The following is a 26,834-nucleotide window of genomic DNA, read 5'->3' on the forward strand; positions in this document are numbered from 1 at the left end:
AGTGGATTGGGTGGATATCGGAATGTGTCTCTCCGCTTCGTTCTCAATATTGATAAATAAATCATTGGCCGGCTTCCTTTTGAGTTCTAGACTTCTAGAGGCTTATGGCAAGGGGTTCCCTTGTCTCCCCTCCTATTATTGGTGGTGGCTGAGGTTTAAGCTTCATCATGGTAGGAACAATAGAAATTGGACGGGTAAATAGATTCAAAGTAGGAGAATCAGAAGTACAAATATCACATCTTCAATTTGCAGATGACACTCTTCTATTGTGCGAGGTGTCTTTGGAGCAAGGAATCTAAAAAGCACACTAAGATGTTTTGAAGCGGTATCAAGTCAGTAGATGAGGAAATAGTAAGAGAGTTGACGAGTAGATTGGTATGCAAGTTGGTAAACCTTTCGTGCACATATCATTGGGAGGCAAAAATAACATCCTTCTGGAATCCTATCATTGAAAGGATTGAGAGGAAACTATTTAGATGGAAAGGAGATACCTATTGGAGCTAGAATTATGCTCATAAAGGCTCCACAATCCACCGGTCTACTTCCTTGCAATGTTCAAAATCCCCGATGTGGTGTTTTAAAAGATTGTCTCCGAAGGAATTTCCTGTGGGAAAGGAATGAGGAAGGTAAAAATTCCATTTCATAAAATGGAACGAAGTAATAAAACCAATTAGGGAAGGGGGTCCTGGTATTGGGTGTAAGGTAAAAATAAAAGGGCATTGTTGTGTAAATGGTGGTGGAGATTTGAGGAAGAGTCCAATGCATTGTGGAGAAGGTAATTATGGAGAGAGATGGATCTTTGGAAGGGGGATGGTTTCCAGGCATTGGTAGTAGGCAAAGGGTCTCATCTGTTAGGAGTGATATAGGCAAAGTGGGAAAGTCCTATACAGGCAACAATAGGCTCATTGTTCTCGTGGTCGGGAGAGAATTTGCGATGGGTATTCGATTCTTGATTGAAAGTGGGGATAGTGTGGTTTTGGAAGGATGCTTGGTTGGAAGACACTCCCTTAGAGCCATCGTACCATGAATTATTTGAGGTAACCTCCAATAAGGATGCAAAGATTCTTGAATGCTATGAAATGTTGGGGCAATGTTTTCCGTATCGTTATCACATAATATATCACACCCTTGGGATACAGATACATATCGGTTATTGCATGGGATACATCGATTGTATCGTGTAATGTGTCACTGTTGTTGGGAAACATGGGGAAATTGGTTGAATTTTTCAATAAAACTTCAGGGTTGTTAAAAAAGACATCAATACACACTTAGAAATCATAACATTACAAAAAACAAGTGCACGTAATAGGTTTCTTTTGTATGGGGTCCTAATCTATGATGTTGTTTGACTGAACTAATGCAAGCATATTCAAAATCTATTCATATAATTTTATATGTAAGAAGATATGTATGGAAACACAAGCAATACATTCAAAAGCAAAAGAAAAATCACTAGCTCAGGTTACAGTTATGTTTGATTTTGTGTTTGGACAGATTGTAACCGATTTGCGAGAAATTGGGAAATTTTGATTTTTCCCAATTTTTTGCGAATTGGCCCATCTCTGCCAAATATCGTAATCAAAACTCCAAATCTATGATTTTTCATGCAAAACATGAAAAATAATGAATTCGTAACCAGTGTTTGAAGTATCAGTATCATTACAAGTTTCGCTTGCCAGGGATACGAAAACAATATCGATATCGCCGATAATATCGCTGATAACCAGAAATGTGGGGAAACATGGAAAAAAACTGGTGGAATTTGTTGCGAAACTTCAGGAGATGTTAAAATGTTCATATTTGCATTTTTAGAAATTTAAAAAAAATGTAAAAAGAATGCATACATAACAAATTTGCATTTAATGGGGCTTTAAAAGCATGTGTTGTAGTAAGAAATCAGTCCAACCATCCCATCTAGCCTATTTAACCATCCAACCCTCCATCCAAACATCCATTGATATTGCAAAATATCAACAACACATGATATTTCACTAAGAAATCATCAACAATTGGAAAGGAAACGAAGGATTGTGGTTTGAATATCGCACGTGTTGTGATATCGATAATATCGAGATATAATCAATATTATCAACAACAAATTGAACACTACATACAACCATGTGCCCATAAAAAAAAATGAAATAATTTTTTTTCTAATAAACAAAATTTTGATGATATCAATACGTTGGCGATATTATTAAATTATCATCGATATACTTATGATACAAGTATTACATAGAATTTACATAGTCGAAAATATTGGTGATACATTGTCAATATTGATGCATTGGCAATGCAAGCGACACCTAGAATTTACATAATTGAAAATATTGGCGATTACATTGACGATATTGATACATTGGCGATACTTAGCAATACATGGCTAATACCTGGAATTTTTTATACTACCAGCGTTATCGGTATCGCTACTAGTGTTATCGGTATCGCAGAGCTGAAGATAAAGATAATATCGGAGATAATTCGAGCATTGTTCGTAACTACTTGACACTGATTTAACATGATTTTTAAAAAAAAAGGATCGAAAATTGAAAATGCGTACTAGATCGAATAAGTGGGATATATTAGTACTACCTGTGCATTTCGTATGGCACGGGTGGGATAAAAGATATATTGTGGGATATATTGGCCAATATCATTAATACTAAAAACATTGCCAATGTTTGAAGTATCGATATTGCCACAGGTTTCGCTCGCCGGGGATACAAAAACAATATTGATATCGTTGATAATATCGCTGATAATTGGAAATGCAGGGAAACGTGGTGAAAATGGTGGAATTTTTCACTGAAACTTTTGGAGATGCTAAAATACATATATTTGCATATTTAGGAATAAAACAATCACAAAAAGCATGCATACATAATTATGTTTCTATTTAACGAGGTCCTAAAAGCATGTGCTATCGTAAGAAACTAGCCTAACCATCTCATCCAAACCATCTATCCATCCAACCTTCCATCCAAACATCAGTTGATATTTCAAAATATTGACAACACATGACATTTTGCCGAGAAATCGTCGACAATTGGGAAAAGGAAACGAAAGGTTGTGGTCTCGATATCACATATGTTGTGATAATGATAATATCTCAATATGGTCGATATTATTGTTGACAATTTGAACATTACATATTACCTTGTGGCCATAGAAAAAATTGAAATGGATTTTTTTTTTTTAAAATTTTAATAAAACAGAGTTTTGATGATATCGATACATTTTGGCGATATTATCGAAATATTGTCGATACATTGGCAATACAAGCGACACTTGGAATTTACGTAGTTGAAAATATTGGCAATATTGATATATTGGCGATACAAGCGACACTTAGAATCTACACAATAGAAAATATTGGAGATGCTTAGCGATACATAGCCAATATTTGGAATTTCTGAGACTACCAATGTTATCGATATGGGTACTAGTGTTATCGATATCCCTGAGCTGGAGATAAGGATAATATCGGGCATACTTCGAACAATGGCTACGACAAATAAAATTCTCATGTTAGACAACCCAAAGAAGCGAAACATGGTGCTGCCAAATAGGTGTATAATGTGTTAATCTGAGGAAAAATCAATTAATCACTTACAATATGTGAATCTGAGGAAGAATCTATTAATAACTTATTCTTCCATTTCTCGATGGCCGGAGAGGTGTGGATAGTTTTTCTTTCTCAATTTGGAGTTTCATGGCCAATTAACACATCCATAGGGAATATCATGGAGGAATGGAGAGAAGGGTCATTCAAGGATTGGGAAAAAAAATCTTTGGACAATTTGTATTTTTGGGATCCTTTAGGGGTTGTGGAAAGAGAGGAACACAAGAATTTTTGAAGACAAAAAGACATTGCTTGGAAGCATTCAGAGAATGATCCTGCACATGATTATTGAGTGGGCGCTCGTAAAAGATGAGTTTCGAGGATGTTACGAGGGGGGCCTCCTGGGTAATTGGAGGAATATATGATCAGGGAGGGGTGGGTGGAAATTCCATGTTCCTTTTTGTTCAAGTCTTGTGTATCTTCTTCTCTTTTTGTATGTTCTATGCGGATGGGCTCATTTTTTGAGTGACGAGAGGGTCACTTCTAAGTCGGGCCTACTCTCTATCACTGTACTTATTTTTTGCGATTATGAAAATATAATCTTCGCTTTTCAAAAAAAAAAACAAAAACTTGGAAAGTCAAGTTTGGTTTTGAAATATATATTTTTCCCTTTTTTTTTTTTTTTGGTTTTTGCTTTCTTCTTTTGAGTTTTGTTGCGTTACGGACAAAATAACAAGTCCTGATCTCCTTACTAAATCCTTTTCTTTTTTAAATAATTCTTGATGAAATGTAATTTAGATGAGTAAACTCAGCCAAGTTGGTTCAAGTTTTTTAAGTTTTCATCTAGAGATTGCAATAAATGTAGCATGCGTTGTATGGTATTAAGGGATTTTCTAACAAAGTTGATGGAGACCTGTGTAACTTGGACATTGAGAAGTATGAGATGCTGGACATAGTTGCTTGTTGACAACCAGTGTTAGGTTCCCTTACACATTTTATTTTAAAGTTCCCAAATAGTGAGAGGCTATTTACACCCACCTTAATTGATTTGCATGTGCCCATTTTCCATATTTGGAATAGAAAAGTATGAATGTGTACCATTTTAATTTAAAATATGGAAAACGAATTTATGCAAACCAATCTTAGTGGGTGTTAGATATCAAGTCCCTTTAGTATTACTAATAATTCTGTATCAGACGAAGTCCCACATTCAATAATAGTAAACCTAATAATTAGTTATCCATATGTAAGAAAGTGTCTTGCAAATAAAAGTTGATATTAATTAAACATAAAAAATTTAGTTTTTTTTTTTTCTAAATTTTCTTCTTTCATAGGAATTATCTAGGAGTTGCAGGCAAGCTATGATAAGTTTAGAGCTTCATAAAAATATTAATGTTAAAGCTCTTCAACTTTTCTGTTCTTAAATACATAAAGTCTCAAGACTCGGAAGTAGACTAGGTCATGAAACTAAAATTACATACTTGTATGCAATCATTGATTCACTACATTTATGTACCATCCAAGTTATGAGGGCCACTATAGATGGACCCATAGATAAAGTTGCAGTAAACATGTTGTCAGACTGTCCAATTGGTGGCTAGGAAGGATGGTTACAATGGAAAAAGTGTCAACAGGTCACAATCAACAAATAATTCATCAAGTAGAAGCTAGGATCATCAAATCAAATTAATTTTGGGGTTATTAATGAAATTGCGTGGATTGTCCATTATGACATGCGGAAGCTCAGCGGAGCTGGGTGAATAAGACTACTTAAAAATTCTTTGCCTAATTAACTAATTTACCACTTAAATTGATAAGGCAAGTAGCACTTAGGCGTCCAAGCCAAGTGGGTCCAATCACATAGATGTCAATAGGTGCAACAATATAAGCAACTAGTCTATAAGTTAGAGATAGTGATCGTGTGTGTGAGATGTGCAAACAAGTCAACTCGTAGCATATATCTAATTATGCAATCATATAATTCAACAAATTAAGCTCACAAGGCATCCATAGAGATGTGCACAAATAACAATCCCGGATACAAGCATATGTAGTGGTTCGGGTACTTGCTTACTCCAGTCCTGGCAGATGCACTCTCCTTGAGTGTATCGGATTTCACTATCTTAGAGGTTTTAAATTAGATTCACCGCTGACCTTTACAATAGTTTCTTCTAGGCTAACCACTAACCTATACGTACACTTCTATATTTGGGGAACACGTTTCCACCCATGTCGGTAGCTCCCGTGGAGACTTAGTTGATTTTTTATTGGCTAACCAACTAGTGGTCTTAATCCAATGCCTTATGTACATTTCCGTCGGAGTCTCCCTATGGAGACTAACACGTACGCACCCGTGTCCAGTGAATGTGGTACTAATCCAAGGCCCTACGTTTACTCCCACCGAAGGCTCCCATAGAGACTAACACATGTGCACCCGTGTTCGGTGAATTCAGTCTTACACAAGAATCCATTCAAGTTTTGGTAAAAAACTTTACACTCGATCCTACACTAGGAAGGAGTATGAATTCTAAAATGACAACTTGTCGGATTAAGCCCCATTGTCGTGCCTTGCTTGAGATGTTTGATTGATGCTCTCCTGTTGATGCGGACATCGGACTATTTAAAGTAGATCAATGCAGGAGGCGTGCGTTACCTGTGTCAATGTGATTAGATGACGGGTACGGGTCGGGTCTCTAGAGGTTGAAGACCTTACACATGTTCATGACATTTGTAAGTTGCTTGAAGAGATATTTGGAGCGTTGGATTGCGACGATGGTATGATTGGACCGTTGGATCGTCGTGGCCCACTTTCATTGCGCTATCATTGGGGCCCATTGGGCATTTTGGATTTGAGTTTATCTTATGAATATTTTATTTATTTGAGTTTTGAGACTGTGTGCCCACAATTTTTTTGTGCAAAGTTCTTTTTTATTTTTGAAACTTTTTTAGTAGGGGTATTTTGGTCATTTAGTGTAATTACGAATTTATAAGGGTGTTTTGCCCTAAACCTAAGAAGGCTATGTTATGTTTATGAAAAGAAAGAGCTTTTGCTTTTTCAAGACTGGACGATTTCGTCTTCGACTTCCAGTAATTGGAAGAGGGCGTGAGGCCCAGGAAAGTTATTTCTCATCATATTTTTCTCTCTTTTCTCAAGGTATTCTTTTCTTTAAACCTCTTTCTTCCTTTTGTTCTAAATTCTCTAGATCTAGAAGCCGATTCTTTTTTCTTTTCAATCCAAATCGTTAGATCTTGGAAGATTTTCAGCCCCACATTTACAAAAATGGATGGTTCTTCAAATCTAAGGCTTTGAGTGATGGAATTTGAAGAAGATCAAAATATGTAAATGTGAGGTTGAAAATCTTCCAAGATGTAATTATTTGGATTGAAAAGAAAAAAGAATCGGCTTCTAGATATGGGGAATTTAGAAGAAAAAAAAAGAAAGATGTTTAAAGAGGAGAATACATTGAGAAAAGAAAGGAGAGAGAATGAGATGATGAGAAATCACTTCCTTGGGCCTCACGCCTTCTTCCAATCACTGGAAGTCGAAGACGGAATCGTCCGGTCTTGAAGAAGCAAAAACTTTCTTTCTTTTCATAAACATAAGATAACCTTTTTAGGTTTAGGGCAAAACACCCTTATAAATTCGTAATTACACTAAATAACCAAAATACCCCTACTAAAAAAAGTTTCAAAAATAAAAAAGAAATTTGCACAAAAAAACTGTGGGCACACTTTCTCAAAACTCAAATATATAAAATATTCATAAGATAAACTCAAATCTAAGATGCCCAATGGCTCAATGATAGTACAATGAAAGTGGGCCGCGACGATCCAACGGTCCGATCATACCATCGTCGCAATCCAATGGTTCAAATATCTCTTTCAAGCAACTTACACATATCACGAACACGTGTAAGGTCTTTAACCTCTAGAGACCCGACCCGTACCCGTCATTTAACCACATTGACATGGGTAAAACACTCCTCTTGCGTTGATATACTTTGAATTGTCTGGTGTCTGCATCAACTCCACTTGATAGAGAAGAGCTCGACTCCGGTAAGATAAAACTCTTATGTCTTTCTACGAATCTGGATCTAGCCTCTGCAACTCTACTTCTGTCAATCATATACAGTTGGATGATGGTTTGTTTTTCCACTTCACCAAGTACCTCTGAAATCCACCATCTCGTGTAGAAACAATTTGCTCATCCACAATTCCTTCAATTTCTTGTCTCAGGTATAGTAGGCATAGGTGGTGTAGGTTGGGAAGAAGATTCAGAAATTGGCCAATGGCTTGGAACAAAATTATGGTCTATGGGATGGCTTGAACAAGGCATTAGATCCTCTACATTGAATGTTAAACTAATCCCCATGCGAGGTGGAAGTTCTATTACATACGCATTGGATCCAATTCTTTTCAGACTCTTAAATGGTCCAGCACTGTGTGCTTGTAACTTCTTAATGGTTCCTTGTCGGAACCGTTCTGGCCTCATCCTAACCATTACATAATTACCCTCATTAAACTCTTGAATTTTACGATGTAAGTCAGTTGAAATTTTGTATTGTTCATTTCTAGCATTTATCCGCCTCCTAATCTCTGCATGCAACTCATGAATGTGATGGGAAAATGCCTCGGCTGACTCTGAGGGCCTCTGGGTGACTGACATAGGTAACAAATCTATGGGCAGTCTAGGTTTGTAACCAATAACAATCTTGAATGGACTCATACCCGTGGACCTATTAATTGAACTATTATATGTAAACTGGGCGATAGGCATGACTAAGTCCCAAGTTTTAATGTATTCACCCACTAAACATCGTAGTAGATTTCTGAGACTTCGATTCACAACCTCAGTTTGGCCATCAGTTTGAGGATGGTAGGTAGACGAGAGCTGGAGTCTCGTGCCCATCATGTGCCATAATGCTTGCATAAATCTACCCCTTTCAAATAGGAAATCTGGAAAATTCTTATTTCCTGGATTAGAAAATCCACTTGGATCTTTAGACGGACCTATTGCAAGACAAAAGTCTTATCTTTTGCTGGATCTGACTAAATTCAGATTTTAAGGTTCAATACAACATGTTTGTGATGGATGACCATGATCATTACTGAATGTTTTTTATTTTCTTCTTGTTTTAAGATGTATAATGCTGAATTTTATTGTCAATGCTTTCATAAATCTGCCCCTTTCAAATACCACCTTCATTCTTTTTGCTTAAATATGCCACTTTCAAATATCACATTCATTTATGGTTGGATTAGGCCGTCCTACACCCGTGCTTCAATCAGCTTTTCAATTGCTCCCATGATAGTTAATGCGAATGGTTCAGCTCCACGATCAAACACATCACATGCAATGTGCCAATGAGGTGACTAAGGTGATGAAAGTTGGGTTGAATCTCCTATAACTAATAATTTTAGTTTATTCCTAATAGGGATTCACATAGATGAGTATTTTAGAGGATATAGACAAGAATATACCTATAGTTTCAATATCCAATCTCTAAAAAAAAGGTGGAGATCAAGTGCATCTTCATAATAGAGGTTGGAATCCTCATTAGAGTGGTTGTCTCAAGGAAGATGACTTGGATCTCATAGGTTTAGAGGCGTAGGAGTGGGAATAGGAGGAACTCACCAAAGCTCTAATGGCACCCAAAACCCATCAAAATGCCCAAAAACCGTATGTCCTTTTATAGCTAACAAGTTACAACGACTAGAAAACCGGGCAAATAATGGCTAGGTCGATCTTTCAATCGAAGTACTTCCAGATTTTCCTGACAAGTTGGCTGAGCACTTTTGGCTATCTTCGATCGATTGAGGATTTGCTCGATCGATCAAGGATCGACCGAACTCACCCTGAGTTCTACTGTTTTGGGGCCTTGGTTTACAGCAACTCTGAACCGCTATAGCCTATCTAAGCATGTTCCAATGAAGTTCCTAAGGCTAAATGATGATAAAAAAAAGGTTTACTTATATAGAAACGATCATCTAGAGGTTAAGGTTGTTTTGGGTCTAATGTTAGGGTCACCACGGCACTTCAATCTACTTGTTCTTCATTCCTTAATGCTTCATGTCATCTTGTGTCTTCGATCTTTAGCTTCCAAAGGCTCAAGCGACTCACTGAGACATGGACCCATGTGATTGACATATAGGTGCACTAACAATCAAACATTCTAACTTGTGGCCTACAATTCAAATGGACTGAATCGAGGTACATGTGGCTGTGTGCTTTTGGATGGTTCATCCTGCCTTACCAGTATATCAAATAGCTCCCAAAGGTTGATCTGAAGACTCAAAATCATCTTAAGGTTTTGACGCTTCTCTGCAAACCAGGATTGTTGTGGATCCCTAGTGAATTTTGAAACCATGGAACTGGTGTTTAATGGAACCCGAGCTTAGTAGTATGAGTCCAGAATGGGTTCCCCGAATTATGGACCCTGGTAACCTTGGGCATATGTTGTATTTCAAAGCTTCCTAGTAGCTCTTGATCTATGTTTCATGGTACTGAGGCCTGCCTTGCCAAACCAACTTTGTTTAGGTGGAACTTTGTCCTACTTTTGTCACACAGCTGTGATTTGTTTAAACCCTTACAATTTCACTTGGTGTTTGGATTGGTGGAAAATATAGTGGAAATGAAATTGATTTGCACAGATGTGATGCTTTTCCCTGTTTGCAAAAACACAATTAGGTGTGGATTTTTTTTGAAAGGCTACAATTTATTAGATAAGAGGCCAAAGCCTAAAAAATACAATATCCATTAAAAAAAGATGAAAATGATAGTCTATCCTTCAGCTTTAAAAGTATTGGCCCATTCCATTACATTCAATTTAGCCCCATTGAATAATCCACTACCTGATTGCTTCAATTCCGAGAACACAAATTGTTCCTCCCCTCCAACATTTTATTATCTATTTCTACTTATATACAATCTGTGTGTTTGGGATTCTCTGATGATTGAATAAACCAAGATCTTACCATGACTGAAATTTTAGAGAGATGCGAAAGCCCATGGGGATCACTTCTGCCACAGAGTCCAGTTTCCAACCAACAATGATATCTTCCATGTTACCTTCCCTTCCCAATACCTCCCCCATGTAATGCTCGAAAATAAAAAATAAAAAAAACTTTTAGTGGTTCTTGACATCACCCAGGATATTCCGAATAATTCTAAAAGTCTAATCCATCTTCCTTAGCAAATGAGCAATGAAGAAAAAGATGATCAACCGTCTCCCCATTTTGCATGCACATCAAGCATATGTTTGGTATGATCGTCCTTCACTTGTGAAGATTATTAACCATGAGCACCTTATATCTTCCCACAAGCCGTGCCAAAGCTGCCACTTTGGGAGGACCCTATAATGCCACACAAAAGCTATACAACTAATTTGCCTTTCCAATGAAGACCCAGAAATGAAGTTATAAAATGATTTAACTGAGAATTTATCAAAGTTTTCTCCAATCCACATCAGAGTCCCGCTCTCCTGCCTATGGAATTATCTTTTGAAGCAATTCCAACAATTTGACCATCTCTTCTTTTTCATCTTCCAACAGATTCCTTCTACATAGAGAGGCCCAAATCTCCTTGTTCCTTACCAAGGAGTAACAATGGGCAACCATGATATTCAGATCCATTGACATTCTAGCCAACCTACGAAAAACTGTCTGAAATGGTTTCTCTCATCCAAATATCTTTCCAAAAACGAATACTTCTTCCAACCTCCAAATAAAAACCTACCCCCTCCTTGAACTTCCCTCTCAATCCTGCTATTGCTTTCCAAACCCCCAATGTTTTATATAAAGAAAACGTTCTGATCCATCTTTCCCTTTCCTCCAACGCATACTTTTTATGAACTGTTTCCATATATTACTGTCCACACAAACTGCCAAAGCCATTTTCCCAAAAGCGCAAAATTTATCTACTCTAATCTCCTTATATCAGCTCCCCCCCTCTTCTATCAGCTCGCAAATCTCCTCCCATTTTGTCAAGTGAAATTTATGCTTCTCTTTAGATCTCTCCTAATTTTATCCGAATTTTTTAAAACCGCCTTTGGGCATATAAATAAAGACAAAATAAACCGGAAGATCAGACATAGTCGCCTTTATCGATGCCAACCTTCCCCCAAGAATAGATGCCTTCTTTTCCAACTTGATAGTTTCCTTTCTAACCTTTCCACCACCTTTTCCCACAAGTGTTTAATTGGTTTCGCTAGACAAACTGAAAGGCCTAAATAGGTCGAAGGAAATGATCCTGATCGACATCCAGAGATTTTTGCATATTCACTCACCTCTTCCGCAAATAAATGAACACTTAACAATTCATATGTACTTGCATTCACTCTTAGACCAAACATTGTCTCAAAACATGTGACAATCTTCCTTAAATTATCCACCTTTTTTTCATCCGCATCACAGAACAGAATCATATCATCCACATACTGTAAATGTGACAGTTGAAAAGCTTACTTATCTACCTTAGAACCTTTTATAAGTTTTGATTCTATGCTTCAATGTATCATTATAGTTAGTGCCTCCATCACTCTACGAATGGATAAGGTGATAGCGGATCCCCTTGCCTCAAATCCTTTGATGCTGAAAGTAGCCTTTTGGAATGCATTTACCAAAACTGAAAACTTAGCCGACTTGATGCAAGCCTGCATCCAACTTACTCCATTTCTGGCTGCACCCCAACCAATCTAACATATAATCGAGGAAATCCCAGTCCGCAACATCTCCATTTCTCAGTTAGGTGTGGAAATTGATTTTCACTTCTTAGGTTTTCCTAAAAAATAACTAAAACCAAAGGACAACAACAAAAGAAAAGAAAAGAAAGGTGAAATCTAAATTTCCATAGTTATGAGAAAGTTAGAGATAACTCTCACTTTTTGACTGCTGACCATTTAACATTTTTATGGAAATCACATGTGCTTAAAACAAACAGGTTAATGCGGATTCTTTTCCACATTTCCTTTTCATTTGATGTGAAACTTAGTTTTCCATATCCATGTTTTAGTTTCCACCAATCCAAACAGGCTATCTTTGGGTGTGGGGTTCCAACCCATGGCTCAATGGTAGGCAGTGTGCATTTCAACACTGAGGTCATAGGTTTGAGTGCCCATGCGGTGTCCGTGAGTTTTTTTTTTTCCCGAAAAAACAAAAGAAAAAAAAGGCAATCTTTGGGTGTGACACAATGCATGATGCCTGTGCTGTATATTCCTAGCCCATTGTCATGCCAAAGGTTTTTGTATTAAAATTAGGAGGGATGTACAACTCATCTCATAATTGCAGGCCCTACTTGACTTACATGGCTTTATGGGCCAGTAATTATGAAAAGGAAGTTGTTACTGTGTACTGTGTTCTTGAACTTGGCTAATCATATTATTATTATTTTTTCATTCAACAGGAAAGAATGGCTGGCGTGTTGAGCTTTCTCATAATTCCAAGGGTGGTGGAGGAGGCCGTGGTGGTGGTGGTGGACGTTCACGCGGTGGTGGGGGTGATGACATGAAGTGTTACGAGTGCGGTGAAGTTGGTCATTTTGCTCGGGAATGTCGCTTGCGCATTGGCTCTGGAGGAATGGGAAGTGGACGGCGTCGAAGCCCAAGCCCTCGACACCGGAGGAGCCCAAGTTATGGGCGTAGGTGTGTTTCTAGTTTTTGGCCTTGGACAATTTTTTGCATCTATCCTGCATTTAAGCTTTTTGTCATTTCTGGGACTTCTTTATCAACCTGGTTTGTTTTATCCTTTGCATGGATTGGATTCACATTGCTGGTGGGTTCTTGTCATTGTTTTGAAGCATATGCTTTTAATGACTTGTCAAATAGCAGTTATACTAAAGCCATAAAGGTAAATTGATATGATTGAGTCAGTAGTGAGGCTTAGAAGTTGTCATTTAGTTGGGTTGTGAGTCTTATTGTAGTCATCAAAACTTCAGTTGCATGAACCTTACCAAGGTGCTGGCCCTACTTTAAACCTGTGCTTTTGACTCAAATCTCCTTCACTTCCAAGCTTTTACACTTGCTAACATTTTGAATCAGATAGTTCCCAACCCAACTCCACCTGAGCTTCCCCTCATGTTTTGCGCAACCAACCCTGACACCATGGCTTGTATGACTTTGCAGAATTCTTGGCAATTGATATGTCATGGCTATTGAGTTTATGCTAGAAGGTGAAGGGTCAAACATGGGTAGTCTTGGATATCTGCATTCCAACCTCTCCCTCGGACAGCACAATTTTTAAAATTTTGGGCAGTGCTGTCCAAATGGACAACTGTCTTAAGTGAATGCTGCATTCCAACGTGTTTGGACAAGGTGTGTTTCAACATTGTGTTCTCGGGTTCAAGCCCAACTTACCTTAAAAAAAAGACATGGACATCCATGTTTTAAGGGAGTTATCCCTGCATCCAGATGACCCCCAAGGTAGGCGGCTTGGGTTGCCATCAATATGACTGGTAAATTGTACAGGAGTCGATTAAATATGCAAATATCATTGTGAACTCCTGGGGGTTTGTACGAGGACCATAATGTTATTATTAGAAATTAATGCATGGACTGTGAAGGTTCACTCATGTTTGAGATGTGACATGTGTGCTTTTGTTTTGCTCTCTGTTATTGTCTGAGAAACAATGTTTTGTGGCAGAAGTTACAGTCCACGCGGGCGAAGATCTCCCCGGCGCCGCAGCATATCACCTCGTCGTGGCCGAAGCCCAAGCAGATCTCCACCATACCGCCATGCTCTGCGTGATTCTCCTTATGCTAATGGGTATGTCATGGTTCTACTCACGTGTAATAGCTGTGTGCATGTGTTCACCTTTTCCTCCAAACCTTTCTCTTGATATTGCTTTATTCTTGATTCCAGAAGTCCTGTTGCCAGAGATCGACGCCGGAGTCGGAGCTGAAGGGGACTGGTCATGGGAATTGAAGAGAACCATCATTGTACTACTGATAGGATTGGAAGTTTCAGGACACAAAGACCTTGGTATTTCAATCTGCTGAATGAACATGAAAAGTTGGTTTTCTTAGACCATTGAAAAATATGCTTTGATGAATAGAGCTGTCTTCTTCAAATTGGATGGCTGCCAAATGGGGCTTTTGGACTCGCTTTTGCACGGCATCACTCTCCTCAGCTTTGCTGGCATATGGAGAGGTCATTTTCCTACTTCATATTTCCTTCTTACCTCTATCATACATATTTTGCAATAACTATAATGAGCATGACTTATATTTTTGTCTTTTGCTAAATATTTAATGACCTAGTTTAATGGTTTAAAGTAGAGGCTTTTGAAAAATCTTACATAAACCTGTACCTTTGTGTTTGTTTTGAGGTGCGGTTCTGCTAAAACGGCACCGTTCGGAACTTCTTCTCGGGTTTTCTGCGTCTGTGCTTCGCACCATCTACTAATCGCTCTTTGGGACCGTAACTTCTCCTTGACTGGGTTTTCTGCATCTGTGCTTCTCACCATCTACTTACTGCTATTTGGGACTGTAACTTCTCCTTAAGTGGGTTTTCTGCATCTGTGCTTCGCACCATCCACTTACCGCTTCTTGTGCTTTTCCTGCTTGAATCACCCACTGGAATTGCCTAAAGCTCGGATGCTTGGTCACATGCGAGACAATTGTTAGGTGCTCGCTCTACTCCAACAAAACTTCGAGCATGTTTCCTGCTTAGATCTTAACTTTTTAGCTAGCTGGTTTTAAATCGTGAAGCTGCTGCAAGCTCTTCAGGTACTTGTGTTTCCATGACATGGTACTGGACCGTCCATCGTATATGACCCCATCCATACTGTGCCAGTTCGTATGCCTTCTGATACAATTGGTCTTTAAAGGAACTTAACAGTCAGGTATCCGGCGAATGCTTATAATACCGTTCCTTTACTGAATGGGGTGGGTTTATATGCTTACGTATTTATGTATCTTTTGGTTATGGTGTGCATTTGGATGCACTGCAAGCCACTAGGGTTCTGCTGTGAGTTGTGGTGGAGCATAAATAAGAAGCCACAGTAAGTGAGATACCGTGTTTTCGCCATTCCAGCCCAAATAATGAATTGACATGATTCCCAAACTTGTTTTGGGGCCAAATAAGGCTCAAATAGCTGTGATGAGGCTATGATGATGATGAGCGATGACTGCAGCATTGGTAGCAGGGGCAGCGGCAGAAACTCAGTATCCTGTGGTTTTTTATTTTAACCCAGCCCAAAGATGCAGGCAGAACGGTTGACAATCTGCCCCACCAGAATTTTCAAACTATTTGTGATTTTGATGATATCGACAAACACCCTAATTGTTTCAGATATATCATTCTTCTGTTTTAGTGTGATTTCGATGGACTGCAAATGGTTAGTGTGATATTTTGACGGAAACAGGTGGTTTATGGTTGCTCTACGCCTACCGGGATAGTATTTGTCTGCTGATTCTACTCAAGAAACAAACCAATATGATTCCCAACATTGTTTTGGGATGGAGAAGGCCGACCCCAGAATAGCTGGGTCAAGGCTGTGATGATGGCAGCAGCAGCTTGGGGTGGGAAGTGAGGAAGCAGTGTCCCACCAAATATGGTTTCTGATTTCCATATTGCCCAAAAGCCCAAGTGGAATGGACAAACATCCCCGTCACTGGTATATTCTAACTGCTTTGGATTTCGTGGTCATCCACAACAGCCTTGCTGCTTTTGCTACATCACTCACGTTAAGGCCCATGTGTGCTGAAATTCATATGGTCTTCTTGGCGCAATGCATATGCAGATGCCTGATTTTTTGTTGTTCCTTCACATGGGTAAGGTTCCTTGTTTGATTTTGGTTTTTGTTTGTTTTTGGTTTTTGGTTTTTTGGTTTTTTGCTTCTTCACGTAGCTGAGGTTCCCTGTTTGTTTGATTAGAGTACCCACTAAAAAAAGAAGAACAAATTATATGCGAAAAAATGCTCTGCATTTGCTCCCTCCATATGCTTGCAGGTGTCTTATGCTTGCATCATCTGAAATTTCTAGTTGTTTCTACTTAATTTTGGTTGCAATCAGTTGTTTGCGTTGCTCTAATACTAATATCACATCGGCGTAATAGATGATCATCCTAGTTAGGTTAGCATATGAAAATGGAAGATACTCTGTAAGATGTCACAAGCATTTTCATGCTAGTTTCTTGCGATTGTCTTGTCACCATGTCCAAGAAAACGTAGTCCTTTGGAGAAGCTCTGCAATCTGCCTAGCCTTGATTTCCTTGTCTTTGTCATCATCCGCATCATTTTTTCAGGCCTTTCTACTCACAACCGACTTCTACTACCGGCAGTGGTAAATGCTATGATCAATCCTTCTATCAGATTTGCCGAAGTTTCTCTAAGAGATATGATAAGATGCTTTGGTGGAGAGGACGTACAGTAATATTAGAGATTTTCAGCTTGTAAAGTGGGCCCAGTCATTCACTGTTTGAAATGTTATTTGACAGGCCTCACCATCAATGGCCTGTGCACCAAAAATCCTAAGATTGGAAGAACCATTTGTATAGAATTTGGTCTTGTTATTGGTTGACTTTGAGCCCTTGTTGTAGGATCTCTGTCAATCTATTTGTTGACCGTGCTTCCAATCCAGGGAACTTTTGGTGCATGATCCATCCTCTGGACTGCATGGAATTTTGACCGTCTGAATCACTGAAAATCAAAATGGAAATGCACGAAGTTTAGGTCCGAGCATTGACAATGCCCATATCTAACACTAATGAACTGTGAACTGATTATGATATTTAAGGATGCAGTCTCTTACACAAGACAATTGAACAAACCCACCCGTCAGATGGGGCCGCACACATGCATTTGAGTAAGACCATGCCACCAGATGAATTAGCCATGCTCATTTTCATCCCAGGTGAGATGTTACACAAAAGCAACATGACTGCTGAAGGTAAAAAGAACATGGTACCTTAAATAATAGGTACTAGTTGGTGATTTCTCCTTGGAAATGGTGGCCCTGCGGCGCCTGGATCAAGACGATTAATATGCGGGAACTTTTTTATTTTTTGGCAGTTGTCGTGTATTAACTGTGTTAACTGCACAATCGTACACCTGTTCGTTGAAATGGGACCGTTGGATATTTATTACTTTTAACTGATAGGCAGATAAATAACCTTATCATTTTCCATTTTGGGGATAAAGGGTGGACGGCAACATTCCAATTACTGTGGATGGAGCATAACTGAAAACTTACACTAAGAAATTATTATCCATTTGATAGCCATTAATTGGACGGTCTAGATTACTGGATAAATTTGATTTTGGAGATGCAACGGACTGGATTGTGTAGCGAGTACCTCACAAGTTGGCTCACCATGGTGTTTGTGTTTTTATCCATTGGGTTCATTTGTTTTTCTAGCTCATTGTAGGGCATGAGTCCAAAATTGAAGAATATCCAAAGCTCAAGTGGACTACACCATAGGAATCGAATTTCTACTGTTGAAAACTTCCCGGGGCAAATGAAGTTTTGGTTCAAGGTGATATTTGTGTTTTCCCTTTATCCATGTCTTTGTGACCTTATCAAAAGGTTTGGATGGCAAATAAACATCATGGTGGGCATTAGGATGGGCCATAGGAATTTTTAATGGTCAATTACCACTGTTTCCCATGTTATGGTCCACTTGAGATTTGGATCTGCTTCAATTTTGGCTCATGCCGTAGAATGATCTAGCAAAATGGATGGACGGTGTGGATATACAAAACATACATCAAGGCGGGCCCCACCGTTAGGGCTACACCTGATCCACTCCCCATCGACTACCTACTTGAGTGCCACATGTGGGTATTTAAAACATAGTTTTCTTTTCTTCTATTATTATTATTATTATTATTTCTTGTAGCTGTTATTATGAGTATTAGTACTAATTCTGGACTTGGTAATATGTAATATGGCCTTGGATGGTCGAGTTTCAATTACTTTTTCTCGAGTTTTGTCGTGTTAAATCGACTGAGTCGACTAGGTCTTGAACGAATCTTAATCAATTTGGTTTTTTTTTTTTCCTAGTATTGAATCTTGATGAAATCTGACCTACTAGAGACCTTTTTTTTTCAAAAAAAAAGAAAAAAACAAAGAAGTTTGCAAGAACATGCCAATCAATGATGTCTAAACCTTCCCTCCTATGGACTCCAAGCTGGAAGTAGTACTTAAGTAGTAGGGGCTTTCTGAAGGAAACTTAAGAACCTTTAATCAATAGGAGCCCTACTCTTTTCAAAAGCAGTCGCAAACCAATTCAGTGGTAATCGGGTGGAGCGCACCTTCGTTAGGGCAAACTATTTGATAGTGACTTCTTTCTTAGGGTAGGGCGACGACCTAGGGCGACGAAAGACAGCAGGTCAACCGTTTTTTGCAAGCTTTCCGTGGAGCGACTGTTCCCTGCTGACGATCCATGACAAAGATATTAAGTTGAAACCCAGATGATGGGATTCTGCTCCTTTTCTACCCGCTCGTCCTAACTCAAGTATACGCACAGCACGTAGCTAGGAGATTCTATTCATCCATCATGGAGTTCCCAATACATAGATGACCTGGACCAGCAATCTGGTTGGTCTGCGAGTCAGGTGGGCCATGTTTTCAGATTCAAGATACGGCCATAGAAAACTTGCGTTTTCTAATCCGTCCAACTATTTCTAACATGATAGCCCACCTGATAAGTGGGCCATCCGGATATTTAGGCAAATGGATGGCTTGGATACTGTACTGTGCTGGAACATGTGGACATGGTATCCCTGAGACATCTAAACCATGCTTGAGTTGGGACTTCCGTGTAGATGTCATGGCCAATATTCAGGCCAATCACCACTCATCGGGTGGACCACGTTTTCTTTTTACATATGAGGCCCACTCGATCAATCGACCAAGGTTATTTTTGTGACAAGTCATCTCACGGTGAGGTTCATTTGATGCATCTCCTATGTCTCACATATGTTCGGTAGAGCTATGTGTGGGCTTGAAAAGTCGTACAACTCCCATGAAGAGTGTCATCCACAAGTTCTTCACTATGTGGAGATCAAGTGATACGATTTCATGGCTAAATCGGGGAGCTGAAATATGGAAACCGGTTGCCTATTTAAGTTAACTACATATAGAGAAGACGAGTCAATTCACTTACCTAATTTGACAGTAACAATGGTATGCTGATAGATATACCCGACCTTAAACAAATTGGAAGAGTGGGCCGTTTTCTCTTTCCTAATGCTGCAAGACACAAATATACGGTGAACATACTATTGCTGATAGATGTCTTAAATATGTAATTCAACAATCTATCAATGACAGGTTCGATGTTATCAAGCAGGCTTCAATGCCATCGAGATTTTTCAGAATAAATCGAATTGGTTGTTGGACACTTTAGCTGCCCTTTTTGATGCCATTGAAGGTTGTTCAATGCCACTGAAGTAAGTTTCGATGTCATCGAAGGCTGTTCGATGCCATTGGTAAAATCTGAATTTTTATATTTGGTCGCTGGAACGTTTTGGTGTTATTTCGATGACATCGAAGTAGGTTTGATGAATCGAATGTTTAGTTCGATGTCATTGAAGTCCCATCGAAGCTGTCATCGAGCATATCACGGAGTCACACAGATTTGCGAATTTACGGTATTTGTTTCCAAAACCGATTGAGATTCTTCCAAAGGCTATATATTTGGGTGTAATTGGGATTTTGATGTATCTAAGGCTTTCTAATTCGTTCGTAGGGTTTCAAGGGCCAGTAAGGGAGATTCGAGGCTTGTTCGAATCGGGTATTCTCTCTATCTCTTGTAATTTTCTGCTTTCATGGTGTTTAATGTCACATTGTGCCGTGGTTTTTTCCCGCAAGGATTTTTCTATGTTAAATTCGGAGTGTTTGCGTTGTGCTTGCTTGGTGCTATTAGATTACTCCACTTAATTAATCTCTGTGTGCTTCCGTGGTCCCCCAACAAGTAGTATCAGAGATATCACTGGGGCACAGGCTTTAATCTGAAAGTGAGTATCAATGGTTGCCAATCTTAAGTTCGATGTTGAGAAGTACTTCGGAAAAAATAATTTTAAATTATGGAAGGTCAATATGATTGTCTTATTGGTTCAACAAGGATTGGATGGGGTCCTTGAAAAGTGACCTAAAATTATGAAAGATGATTAATGGAAGAAACTGTCACAACCTCTATCCAATTGTACTTAATGGATGAGGTTCTCTACAATTTCATTAAGGAGAAAACTGCAGCAAGTTTGTGGGCGAAGTTAGAAGACATTTATACGAAAAAGTCCCTTGAAAATTGCATACACTTGAAGTTGCAGATGTTCAACTTTAAAATGGGCGAGGGAGGAGATGTTGAGGCCCACATTAGCAATTTTAACAAGATAATTTGCAAATTATTGGATGTTGAGGTAGTGGTTGATGATGAAGATCATGCATGTATCTTGTTGAATTCACTCCCAACTTCGTATGAGTCTTTTAAAGACACCTTATGCACCAGTAATACAACCCTTAGTGTTGATATCGTTATCTCAACCCTTCAAGGAAAGGCGATGAGAAAGAGAAACAGTAGCATGGGGCCCTCTACTAATGCATTATTGGAATTCTGAGTGCGACAGATGATCTTCTCGATCGAAATCCAAATCCAAGGGCAAGGGCAATGATAAGTTAAAGTGCTGGAATTGTGGGATGTCAGTGTAAGACCCAAAACTTTTTAATATCCGAGTATTGAAAGTTCTCGAGTGTGACTATTAAATTTAACTTAGAATGTGCATGTGTACGATACCAATTTAACAAATCCTAACCTTATACCTAAATGACTATTGGGAATAATCTTCATCCGTTGATTAAGTGTCCGACCATTGATTTTAAGTTAGAATTATCGTACATCCAAGTATTCTCAATTGTTCATCATAACCGACCGTTTAATCAACTATTAATTATTGGTAAAGATATCTGACTGTCCACTTTGAGTTTGGACCACCCGATCATAGTAAGCTAACTACCTGATTTCCATATCTACTTGTACACGTATCGAATTAAGATTTTGATTTATTTATCTTCTTCACCACCTATGAATATGCTTAACCCACCATCAGGACTACAATTTGAGGAACTTATACATGTGAACAAGCCACTTGAATATAATGGTATATATGTTCGACCTCTTGATCACTCCGAAAACCTACTCGTGTTCATCCATTTACAAAACCGAACATACACCCACATACATACATGATCAGATTACTAACCATCAAGTTTTCCTATTTTTAACGTATAATCTGACACTCCTTCACATTTGGATCTGCCAAACGGGCCGCTTAAATATCAGAATGAAATGCTTGGTTCGAATATCATAATGTATATGCCACAACTACTAGCTGACTTCTTTATTAGATATATGAAAGCGTTGATTTAGACCTCGGGGCGGTATAGCCCATTAAAAAGGCATCTTGGTCATCTTAAAGCGATCAATGCCTAAAATGGGGTGATGGAAAGTTAATAAAAAATAAAGAATGTCTATCAAATTTTAATGCATTTGAATGGTGTAGTCCAATGTTACGGACGGTGAAAGTTGGGAAAATAAAAGATGACAAAATCGTAAATACTTAATTCCATTAATATATACCATTGAATTCTAGATCACATAGTTTTCATGATCTGTTTCATGTGAAAATTTATACCATGCCTATTTATCATAAAGTAACCATACACGTCAAATTTCAGCTCTTAGATCATTGTAAAAGTGACCCAATTAACAAATCAACCCCTTAACTGTTGATTTTAGTGTCCATCAAGTGATAAAAGCTCGTGGGTAGTTGTAGTAGGATATTTCCCTCCAAATGAACGACTTGGATTGCCCATCATATGAACCTAGCATAAAATGTGAGGACCCTACCTTGGTAGGTTTTTCTTAAGTAGCCCTTTTAAGCTTACCAACTCTTCCTAAATCTAGAGCTTTCGATTGACCCACATTATACCGTCAATTGCAACTTAAATTTGGACCACACTTTGGCTTCATATGATTATGATATCATATAAAATTTAGACCCCGATTTATAATCCTACACTATTGAATGATGGTTGCCTTGACTCCAAATTCGTTCCTTTTTGGTGTAAAAGGTGAAATTTCAGATTTAGGCCTTTTTCACCATTGATCAACAACCAACTTTTGTCCAACTATTTGCTTATCCTGACTACACATTTCTCCAAAAATTGGGCCCTGATTATTAAGTGTGGTCCATTAATTGAGATCAATTTCGTTTTGACACCTGTTAGGAGTATTTTCAAGATAAGTCAATCTAAATTTTAGATCACCAAAAAAATTTATATGTACTCTATTCGACGACCTTGACACATCGAACAAATTAGATATAAAGAAGGATCACCAGAAAAGGTCAAATTGGAAAAATCCAATCTAAGTTGGATGTGAAACACACCCCCTCTCAAACGCCCACTCATTTATAAAAGGGGTGTGCGGCCCTTTTACACTCACACACCACCTCCCAATGTCAAGGAGAGAGAGAGAGAGAGAGAGAGAGAGAGAGAGAGAGAGAGAGAGAGAGAGAGAAGCCTAGATGCCCATCGTCCTCTTCCTTTTCCACAAACATGGTGTCTCCCTCTTGGTCAAGTGATGTCATGATTCATATGGAAGCTTTCCTACATCTTGATCTACCTAGGCTTTAGATCTAAGGCTAAGGTGAGGGGTTCCTTTAAAGCTTATATTAATTTGAGTTGATACGATTTATCTTGTTTTTGCATACTTTCATATTACCGTGATTTTTCATTCAATTGATTGATGGACCGTTATCAATTATTTTATCCATTTGAAATTATGGTTAGGATATGATTTTAATTATGCGTGATTTTTATAAATTTATGTGGGGTGACAGATACAAGCCTTATCCTTTGCCAATTTTGAGAGCAACACGTGTCCCTACTTTATATTGAATTAGCTTTTGCTTCTCTCCCCTTATTCTTGTTTAGTTGGCCTATTTGCTACTTTTTTTTTTAAAGATAGGTTAATACTAATTTTCTCCTTTATTAGGTTAGGCTTGTGCTACTTTCCTTTATAGCTTGGGTATATGTCTTGAAATTTTAAAACTCTCATTGTTTGATTAATTTATCTATTGATGTAAGTAATGTGTTATAAGCCTCATATATAGTGGTTCATATATTTTATCATGGACGTAATGCGCTCTGGGTAGTGACCCTCTTGGTCAACGTAAAATTCCATGGATTTTGGGTAGTGGTTCATAAATCGATGTTAGTAATCCGTAATACGTGTTACATCATTTTTAGAATTGGATGTCGCAAATAGTCGCTTCATGAACAAATTGTGTCACGTAATTCATTTGATTCGTGTGTTGTACCGTCTTGAGGTGTTCACGTAAATCCACGGAAGCGTTAGATACGCCAATGAATCTCCGTAGCATGGGATGCAGGGTGAGCTGAGTTTTTTATGAACTATATTCCACATTATGATAACCGCTACGTATGATGGACCACACACACTATGCTAGGCATGCATTCATATAGATTGTTGTACATATTGATACCAATCGTAGTGGTGGAATATGAGACGTATCAGAACTCTCACATTATTCTTATGAATCTCTTGAATTATTATTAATCTTAAAAGATAATCATCACTATGAGTACGACATGTGCCCTCTCCAATCATACAGATGATGCAGGCGATATATAGATTAAAAATACGGATGACGATCTCCCTATCAAAGATTATTCTGAATAAATGAAGAGATAGATTTATGTTTCGTTTTATTTATTTTTCGTTGCATGCTTTGAATAGTGTAATAAGCTCCCATTTGAGAGGGCATTAGATAGTTAGCTGAATTTTATGCCTCGATGAAAAAATAAGCACATATGATTTTGTTCTTGTTAGTATAACTTCATGAAGGTAATTAGATGTGATCTAAATGCAAAAAAATAATGTGTGATTTTAAAGTATCCAATTATTACTTTATTAACACCTGAAAGTCTCAGGCACGAGTATGTATTCGAGTTTTGAGAACTCGGGATGTTACAGTCAGGGCATATGAAGAAGGATTGTATACATCGTAAAGCAAAGAAAGAGAACACGGTAGCTTCTTCCAGGGAGGCCAACACTGTCATGTTTGATGAAGAAACAAGCGAAAGTGATGTGTTATCAGTGTCTATGATCGGACACTTATACGATGATCATAGAGACGAGTGGATTCGAGACATAGGGGCTTCATATCATATGACTCCTTATTAGAGTTGGTTCGCCAGCTACAAGGAATGCGATGGTGGACAGGTATTTATGGGCAATAATAATACCTGTAATGTTGTGGTTGTTGGATTGGTGCATACAAAAATATTTGATAGGATGGAGCGTACCTTGACTGAGGTGAGGCATGTTCCTGACATAAAGAAGAATTTGATATCTCATGGTGCACGCAAGGAAATTAGGTGCAAGTTCACCAGTTTCAATGGTGTCCTTAAAGTTTCAAAAAGGGCGCTCGTAGTTATGAGAGCACAAAGGCACAATAATCTTTACAGGTTGATTAAGAGCACTTCAATAGGTGGAGCTATAGCAGTTGTAGCAGATTCCACGTCTGTACGCATGTGGCATGCACGTCTGGGCCACATGAGTGAGCGGGCCATGAAGGTACTTTCTAATCAATGTTTAATTTCAGTTTTTAAAAGCATTGATTTCAATATATGCGAGCATTATATATATGATAAATATTCAAGGTTATCTTTTAAGTCTGGTAAACATGTGTGTAAAGGAGTGCTTGATTATGTGCCTTCTAACGTATGGGAGCCATCGCTCGTGGTTTCTGCTGGAGGGTGGTCATGGTTCGTTACATTCATTGATGACTACACCCAGAAATTTTGAGTTTATTTCATGAAATATAAATATATGGTTTTCACCAATTTCAAACAATAGAAGGACATGGAGAAAGGTGAAAGTTAAGGACTAATAATACTGGTGAATTTATTTTCACTGAATTTAATCAATTTTGTAAGGATAAAGGGATCATTAGGCACAACACAGTGCGCCACACACCCGAGTAAAATAGTGTGGCTGAGCGGATGAATCAGACTCTTTTGGAGAGGGCCCGATGCATGATTAGTAATGCTGGGTTAGGTAATGACCTATGGACTGAGGCCATTAACACGGCCTGCTATTTAGTGAATCGGTCCCCTACTACGGCAATTGATTGTAAAATTTTAAAGGAAGTATGGAGTAACCATAAGGTTGATTACTCAGATTTGCGTATTTTTGGTTGTGAAGCTTACTCTCATGTACCTCTAGTTGAAAGAGATAAGGTAGACCAAATAGCCAAAACGTACATCTTGGTTGACTATGGTGGTGGTGTGAAGGGGTACAGTTAGGGCTGTACATTGAGCCGAGTCGAGGTGGGCCAAGCTCGGCTTGACTCATCTGTGCCATACTCGAGTTTGAGCTCGAGCTCAACATTGGAGCTTGACTTGTTTGCCAAAGCTTTCAAGTTGAGCTAGTAGATCGAGTTGAGTCGAGTCCGTTCTCAACTTAACCCAACCCGGCCCCACTTATTGCCCAACCCGCACCCGACTCAAGCCAGCACCCAACCCAAATCAAATAGAAAATCAAACATTCATTGATATATATATCTATATATATATATATGTATGTATGTATATATATATATAATAAATCATTCATGATAGATGAATGAAACCTACCTTTGTAGTGGGTGCTGAGAGAGTGACAGAGCTAGGCCGAGTGAGCATCGAGAGAGAGAGAGAGAGAGAGAGAGAGAGAGAGAGAGAGAGAGAGATTGCTCAGGTAGACATCATTCTTAATCTCCTTAGATCAACTCAAGGCAGTTAAGTCCTTCAAGAACTATCCTTTCTGATACTAATTGAAATTGCACATGGACTTAAGATACAACTGCTACATACGGAAGCTTGGCGGAGCTATAAAATTATGGCTATGTCCTAGATGGGGTGATTAAGACCAAATAAAATTTATACTTTTTAATGCACGATTATGTACTTAAAGTAATATTTCGATTAAACTAAGCAAGGTAATTAACTTTAAGGCTTCCAACCCAATAAATGGTCTAATCACATAGACCGCTAAAGATATGCCAACTATGCTACTAGTCTATAAATGATAGTGTACATGTGTGTGGGATATACTAACTATTCAAATCATAACATTCATTTAATCATGCATATATAAAATACACTAATAAATCACATAAGCATAATTAGAAAATTGCTTAAATGATAATCTCAAACACAAGTATGTATAGTGGTTCGGCTGTCGATGGGACTCGATGGAATCGAAG

At 38.4% G+C, this 26,834-nt stretch overlaps 1 protein-coding gene across 2 annotated transcripts in view; it reads left to right on the top strand.

The window, feature by feature from the left end:
- Nucleotides 1-15,440, top strand: part of LOC131255564 (serine/arginine-rich splicing factor RSZ21A-like) — a 37,117-nt gene extending 21,677 nt beyond the window's left edge. Inside the window, exons 4-6 of one of the 2 annotated variants that reach the window (XM_058256312.1) lie at nt 12,966-13,203; nt 14,204-14,323; nt 14,420-15,440. In XM_058256312.1, coding sequence (XP_058112295.1) covers nt 12,966-13,203; nt 14,204-14,323; nt 14,420-14,459 — 398 coding nt within the window. In that variant the 3' untranslated portion in view covers nt 14,460-15,440. Of the gene's footprint in view, nt 1-12,965; nt 13,204-14,200; nt 14,324-14,419 lie in introns of both variants that reach the window. The other variant, XM_058256311.1, reaches the window with a different exon arrangement.
- The last annotated feature ends 11,394 nt before the right edge of the window (nt 15,441-26,834 follow it).

This window comes from Magnolia sinica, chromosome 9 (assembly GCF_029962835.1).
Source record: "Magnolia sinica isolate HGM2019 chromosome 9, MsV1, whole genome shotgun sequence".
Classification (NCBI taxonomy): domain Eukaryota; kingdom Viridiplantae; phylum Streptophyta; class Magnoliopsida; order Magnoliales; family Magnoliaceae; genus Magnolia; species Magnolia sinica.